General features: G+C 41.2%; 1 protein-coding gene across 1 annotated transcript; it reads left to right on the top strand.

Moving 5' to 3' along the window:
- Nucleotides 1–4,772: 4,772 nt before the first annotated feature.
- On the top strand, nt 4,773–7,859 carry LOC105681691 (the record flags this gene model as incomplete). Its single annotated transcript, XM_012392814.1, has 6 exons — nt 4,773–4,784; nt 4,870–4,954; nt 5,670–5,840; nt 6,057–6,355; nt 6,626–7,026; nt 7,703–7,859. Coding segments are annotated over exons 1-6 (1,125 nt in total), but the record flags the coding sequence as incomplete, so codon positions are not given.
- Between the last annotated feature and the right edge of the window lie 74 nt (nt 7,860–7,933).

The following is a 7,933-nucleotide window of genomic DNA, read 5'->3' as shown; positions in this document are numbered from 1 at the left end:
TAGGAAGAAAGAGCCTCCTACCAACGTGGCTCATGGGCGACCTTGTTTATGGGAAAACCCAGCTTTTCCGTTAGACAACTATTCGTTTTTCCCATTAGGTAACTACCTGCTTTCTCCGTAATTTGCAAGAACGTGCAATAGACCTAAGGACTGTTTTAAGTACCAGCTATAAACCGAAAATACTTGCAGGATTAAAGGTTCCTGCAAGCTAATAAGATTTGGTTCATGGTGGGGCCTTAGGTTTATTGAGGGTCTATCTATTGGTGATTGGACCTTGACGGTCAGACAGTGAAGGACGTCGTACGGACCATTTCACGCGACGTAACAGAGATTTCCGTGGAAGGTTTGCCATAGCACCATAAATTCCTAATATTCATGATACTTATTCAAATTGAGTGTACGTAATCCATTGAAAAAGAATTAATCATATTAATATCCGGAGAATTTTGCACAATGCATGCACCGATGTGATAACCAACGTCAACTTTCAATTTAAACTCAAAATCAATTCTTGAACAAACATAATTTAGAACAGGAAAGCATTATGAATATAATCTCCTTGATTGTCATTTTATGCAAGAATGGTATTCGGTATGACCTTTTATACATTTAATTAAATATTTTGCAGGAGCATCACGAATAAAAAATTTTTTATGTAAATAATATAAATGTTCATTACTTAAAAATTTATTACTGAGAAGGTACTTCTTTAACAAAATCGTACAGAAACAATTCATATATTTTGGTTTTTGCTAACTATGATCGATATCAACCATGTCAATATGGCAGCACTCGACAACAAATACCGCCACTGGTGACCCCGAAGTGATCGACAGCGAGAAAGAGGTGTGCGACCGTGATAGCGCTACTAGAGATCATCGCGAATCTAAGACTGTGGCGATCTGGATCTACCGCTACGGAGCACACGGAACAGCCCTCCCTTCAGCAAAACTCGACGCCCCACCGCCGAGCTACGCAAGCAGGTGACAGGATACGAGACGATGATCCAGCCAGGGGTGATGTAGCCATTGCAAAGTTCACGGGCATCACCACCAGCACGTCATACTAAAAAGAGGAACAGAGGCCTACGATCGTACGCGGAACGCTCCGCACCATACGGACAGGTATCCACCGCCACGTCGAAGACAACGCGCAACATCTACACGGGCTTGACAACAATCGGCTGACGCATTACCACACTAAGAAGAAACGTTATCGCTGGTAAGGGGGTACTGTGGCGGCACTCAACAGCAAATACCACCACTCGACACTAACCAGTGTCGGACGACGGCAGCACAGTGGTTAGCGCCTTAGGTTACGAATGTTCGGGTGCCGGGTTCAAATCCCGGCGACCAGAGTCCGATTTTTCTTCCACGCATCTAAATTAGAAGAAAAATAGCAGTACCCTATCAGCGACATCTACAGCCAGCATCTACAAGTATCACGGACAACACTTACTCCTCATGAACATTTTTATATCTTGTGATACTACAAAGAATTGGATACACTTGGTTACTAGAACTTTACCATAATAGGTGACTGTCAGCATTAAGTTTAATTTGAATTTTATTCCTATTAACAAAATAAATACTTATAGATTGAACTAGGTTTAAAGTAGCTTTCTTTATACCAAGATGATAACAATTCCCTGGCTGATTTTTTTTAATAAATGTTTCTTTACATGTTTTTAGAAGACTTCCAATAGCTCGGATGCCATGGAAGTCCCTTGTAAGACCCCGTCCGCACTGTGAGAACACGCGTGCGCCATTGGTTGCAGATCATCCACCGACGTTGATACATTCAGGGAGCATGTCAAAAGATCCTGTATAATTTTCCCCTTAATGGAGGGGCTCATGCATCAACTGTACAATCAGAGTATCGGCAGCGCAATCGGCATTAATTTTAATTCGCCAAATGGCCGATACTGAGCCGGATCGACGCAATCCGATCTTTGCTGCCTGGTTTGTTCATCAGTCGAGCATAGCGAGTGCTGCAGTTCGAACGTTTCACATATGTGGCGGCACTCGACAGCAATCATTGTCGGACGACAGCAGCGCTGTCGTTAGCGCCTTAGATTAAGAACGTTCGGGACCCGGCTTCAAATCCCGGTGACCGTAGTCCTATCCTCGGACGTCGTTTCGTGGGGCATGTGGCCAATACATGTACTTCAATCCTGGAACTTTTTCTACAGCCATGGGTAGCCACATAGTATAGAGTACAATATACTCTAAGATAGTATATATACTATATATAAAATATAGTGTTATATTGTGTATAATTTAGTGCGTAGTTTATTGAACCTGTGCAAGCGGTTCATCACGCTAATTATATAAAAATTAATACTATATACAAGGTATTCTATTAGAGGTACAAACAAATTTAAGGAGTGGTTCTTGAAGCTAAAATGATGAGCCTTACCCACACTACACGTATTTCTACACCTGCATAAACAGGCAAGAACGTAGATGCATACTAAAGTCCTGCTAGTCGTGCGAAGAAGAAGAGAAGAAATAGACTCCTGCAACAGCATGCCTATGTGCTCGCCGCGTCCTAGTCTGTGTGACAGGTGATATTCGACTAATTATGCGATAAGATAGTAAATTCCAAGCGCCTTGTCAAGAGTGACCGCCGGGGTAGCACCCGGTCACTCTATCCGTTCTGAGAAATATATGATAAGTACGACCAACGTCTTTCCCCACTCCAACGATTAAATAATATAAATACTCACCCCAAAATCATCCAAGTCAGTCTGAATAAGGTCGAGCCAACCTCAATATTAAAAGTCTATCGATGCGAACGGCAAATACAATAAAGGGTTACCATTTAATCATTGTATAAATTGAGTGGAAATAAAGAACTCGATCTCCTGTTTGGAGATTGACATTTCTTCAGCTACTTGTTGAATTTTTACGAGACATTTTTGGCAACCCTGTCAGGATCCATTCGCTTCAGTGGAAACGAAATCACGATTTCGGCGTATGCGTATCGTTGAAGATTGAATGATCAGCGGACCACTGCGAATATTTGCTACTACGAAGCCCTAACAACTTTCAACGTTCCTCTACGGTGAAGCTAGACGAGAGGACTACGGTCAGCGCAGAGTAAGCCTACGTATAAGATTCCGAATCTAGAACCGACCAGAGAGGAAACACACCAGAGACGCCTCAACAGCCATAGCTACTACGGTAAGCTGGAAATCTGGATTCATTTGTACGTTACCGTGCGAGAAAACCAAGTTTCTCAAGTGTTTCGAGCTCAAATGGCAACGATAGTTCAGAATCAATAAGCTCAATTAGAATCATGTCTACACCGCGAAGAGACAAAATCTAAACTATTAATACCGCTTCTACAACCTGAGCTATGGATAATCCGACTCGTGCCATACTCGACGCGATGCAGAAACAAAACGAGAATTTCACTAAACAAATTGAACTTCTTAAGCGACGTACAGAAAAAACATAATGGATAGCCGACAGTGAAAACAAGAGACGTACAGCAAAAATAGAACTACTAGGCAAAAATATATCTAAAATAAAAATAGGACACGACGCTACTACAGAATTAGGCTCCCTTATTACCATGGATGAATCTATTACCGCGAGTGACAGAACTCCCCCATCATCCGCCCCGATTCGACCGGAAGCGGTCAACCATCCCTCCTATGAAGACCGTTTACCGCAACTCGCTTCTCCGAGCTTACGAGCCAAAGCCGCGATAGCATGTATTCCACAGTTAAACGGCGAAGACGATATCGGAGTAGAAGAGTTCATACGCGAAGTACGTGAAATGCGAGCCATGTGTGGCGAACAGCCACTCTTACTCAAAATGATCAAGATCGAGAAAATTACGGGTAAAGCCGCAATGGCCATCCGCAATAGCGATCAGCGAATACGGACACCTGTACGATGCCCTACGACGAAACGAAGCCACCCACGCCTCCGTTAGGGAACAACAAGACCACCTACGTGAAACAAGACAGCGTTACGACGAAAATGTTCAATAAACTACAATATAGAATAACAAACGAATACTCTGATGAAATTACTAGACGAGCAATAAACGATAGAATTCTAAGAGTCTCCGTAACCGATTTCATTCAAGGCCTGGAAAGCGAAATAGGACAATTACTACTCGCCAATCCACCATACAATATCCTTGAAGCCGAAAAGAAAGCCACCGACATCGAGCGATACTTCAGGGAAGATCGAAGTCGACGACCAAGACCAATGGAACGACCACGATTCCCTGAGCAGCGACGACCAACGACCAATAATCCCAACACAACCATTAGAAAACCAACTCCAACACCTAATGCAATGCCATGAAACTTCCGGCAAGCTTAACGAATGCCACTTGCCCAAAGAACTCAACTGAAATGTTTCAAATGCAATCAAGTCGAGCATGTCTCCAGTCATCGTAGAAATTTTCAAACATCCAGCTAACATCCGAGACCACGAGCAGTCCACAACCTCGAGACACGCAAAGAAGAAACAAAGGAACCAATAGGCCAGACTTACGAATTAACGCCATAACAGGAAGACTACCCACAGTGTTTCTACGATCCAACGGACGACAACATAAATTCCTCGCTGACAGCGGAGCAGGAATTTACATACTGAAGAGAAGATGTGTATTACAACCAAGAACAGTAAGAGAACGAAAATTATCTATGGGACACTCGAGATTTAAGACTAGCGAACACGCCTTTGTAAAATTATTCGATAAAACTTTATAATTGTTTGTAGTAGATGATAACTTTCCAATTATAGAGGATGGCATACTCGGTTTGCCAGTCCTATCTAAATTCAAATTTGAACTCTCGAATCAACAACTAAAACTTGACGATAATATATTCTTTTATTGCAACAGGAAAACGACGTACCTCCAAAACAAGCAGTGTCAAAGACAGTATACCTGGAAGGAAAATCGACAACGATATGCTTTATCAATGGTGGTGAGTGCTTAGCCAAAATAACCAATCTTATCGAAAATTCAAATACATACGATCAAGTCTCCACATTTATAGATATAGTCAGATTCTCGCATATAGAAAAAACTCTCCGTGAACCAATCGAAAAGATATTGCTGTTTTACCTCGACGTATTCAATCTAGGGACTGACCTTTTACCATGTACTAACCATGTGCTAAGCACACAATAACGTTAAAAGAGAATGAAGTCATTAACACAAAATCCCACCGACTACCCGAATGCCACAAAGAGGAAATTAAACGACAAATGGACGAAATGCTACAAAAGAACATCATAGAACCATCAGATTCCCCTTACAATTCATCAGTCTGGGTAGTACCAAAAAAGGCAGACGCCTCAGGGAAACTAAAATAGCGAATCGTAATAGACTTTAGAAAAATAAACGAGCTAACTGACCAAGACGCATACCCATTACCCGACATAGGCGACATACTATCCCAACTAGACAACGCAAAATTCTTCTCAGCACTTGATTTATCCTCCGTATTCCACCAAAATCCAATGGACACAGACTCTAAGAAATACACATCGTTTTCTACACCACAAGGACATTACCACTACAATGGAATGCCATTCCATGGCATGGATGGAATCCAACGCATGATGGATACCACGCTAAGAAGGCTCACAAATAAACATTGCTTTGTGTATTTAGACGACATTATAATATTCGGACAGTCGATTCAAGGCACAATAGCAACCACGCGATAGTATTGCAACGCGTACGAGAATTCGGACTCAAAATACTGCCAGACAAATGCGAATTCCTCAAACCAGAACTAGAATATCTCGGACATATAGTAACCGCCGAAAGTGTAAAGCCAAATCCCAAAAAATTAGAAGCCGTTAGTAACTTCAAATAGCCACGTAATCCCACAGACATCAAATCTTTCTTAGGACTAGCAGGTTATTACCGTAAATTCATCAGAAACTTTTCTAAAATCGCGAAACCATTGATTGAACTTACAAAGAAAGAGACACCATTTCATTGGACAGATAAAACCCATGAAGCATTCCAGACGTTAAAAGACAAACTCTGTTCATCATCCGTACTAAAATTCCCAGACTTTACAAAACAATTCACATTAACGACCGACTACAGTAACGAAAGCATAGGTGCTATCTTATCACAGGACGGACATCCATGTTGTTATATCTCACGAAATCTAAATCCACCGCAACGAAATTATTCCACAACTGAAAAAGAACTTTTAGCAATCGTATGGGCCGTGAAACGTTTCCGACAATATCTGTTTCTGGAAATTCCCTATTCGAACCGACCATCAAGCGCTAAAATGGCTACAAAACTGCAAAGACCCCTCACCACGCCTGATGAGATGACGACTAAAATTAGAGGAATACGAGTACGATATAGAATATACGAAAGAAAAAGATAATACTGCAGCCGACACGCTATCTAGAATACATGTTCTGATCAGACGATGCGAAAATTTAAACAAAGAACTCGATAAAAAAAATCACGATTGGGAAAAATCTACCGACGTGTTACCCAAAATTCTCAAAATGACTCCGAACCGTAAATCTTTCTATCAACTATAAAAAACAGAGCTAGGAAATTACGACAGAATTAAATGGTTAACCAAACTAAACGAAATTATTCATACAACGAGAAGATAGGTATAGGCGACGACAGTTTCACAGAAACCGAGAAGAACGCGATCAAAGGAATTTTATTATTCCTGAACGTTACCGCGAAAGAATTAAGTCTTGCATGGAAACCAATCCAAACATATAGCGACGAAGAAGTAGACGAATTATTAAGAGAAAATCACGATTTAGTAGGAGACCCCGGTATACAAAAGACATACGACCGCATTCGTGAACGCCACAGAGTACCAGATTTGATGAAACGCACACAACAACACGTAGAATCATGCGACACCTGCCAAACATCTAAAACTACACGTATCAGACCGCGTGAAGAGTCTTGTATCACTGACACGCCCCTCGAACCAAACGATAAAATTGCTATGGACTTATTAGGCCCATTGAAAAAGACAAAGAATGGTAATCAGTACATTCTATCCATACATGACGAACTGACAAAATACTTGATACTCGTGCCACTAAAGCAAATGGAAATAACTTGGAACGTACTCTTGAATTATAACATTTATATCTTTTCCGCCCCAAAAAAGATACTAACCTACCGCGGACAGAATTTTATATCTAGTTTGATGCAACAGCTCGAAGACGCGATAAAAATCAAACACATCAAAACGACATCCTTCCACCCACAGAGTACCGGATCTTTAGAACGAACACACGCAGTAGTAACCGACATGTTACAATCGATACAGCGAAATTCAGATGACGAATGGGCGATCAACTTAACTTTATATGTCTTGCATATAACACGATGATACACGACTCCATTGGTTCCACGCCATTCGAACTCACATTCGGACATCAAGCCAATCTCCCCTCCACAATATCCAAGAATACTCAACACGCTCGCGAAACATTGATCAAAAGCAAACAGCGATATCAGGGCGACCAAAAACGTAAAATTATAAAACCTCAATCAGTTTTCAAAGAAGGAGACTCCGTTTTAGTACATAACGATCATAAAAAGCCTAAACTCGATGTGGAATGGTTAGGACTATACACGGTTGATAAAGTGTGCACTCCATACTATCTTATCCAAGACAAAAAGATACGCGGTAATCGTTTAAAACCTTACTTTCCAGGTCGACACTCCTCTTTGCCGGAATAGTATCCGCGCAAATAAATATTACACCATTAGAAGGAAACTCTGTATTCGTAGAATACATAAGAAAAGGATATTTGTATTGCGATAATGCCAATATTATTGAAGGATTAGACACTAGCGACATGTACGAGCAAGTAAGCACGATAGGTCTATATAAATCAACAATAAACTCACGCGCAACCAGCAAAGAATACGCTGAAGAGTTAGA

The sequence above is a fragment of the Bombus impatiens genome, unplaced genomic scaffold, assembly GCF_000188095.3.
Source record: "Bombus impatiens unplaced genomic scaffold, BIMP_2.2 scf_1701, whole genome shotgun sequence".
Taxonomy (NCBI): Eukaryota; Metazoa; Arthropoda; class Insecta; order Hymenoptera; family Apidae; genus Bombus; species Bombus impatiens.
The sequence above is the reverse complement of the archived record's forward strand: the minus strand, read 5'-3'. Positions and strand labels throughout refer to the sequence as shown.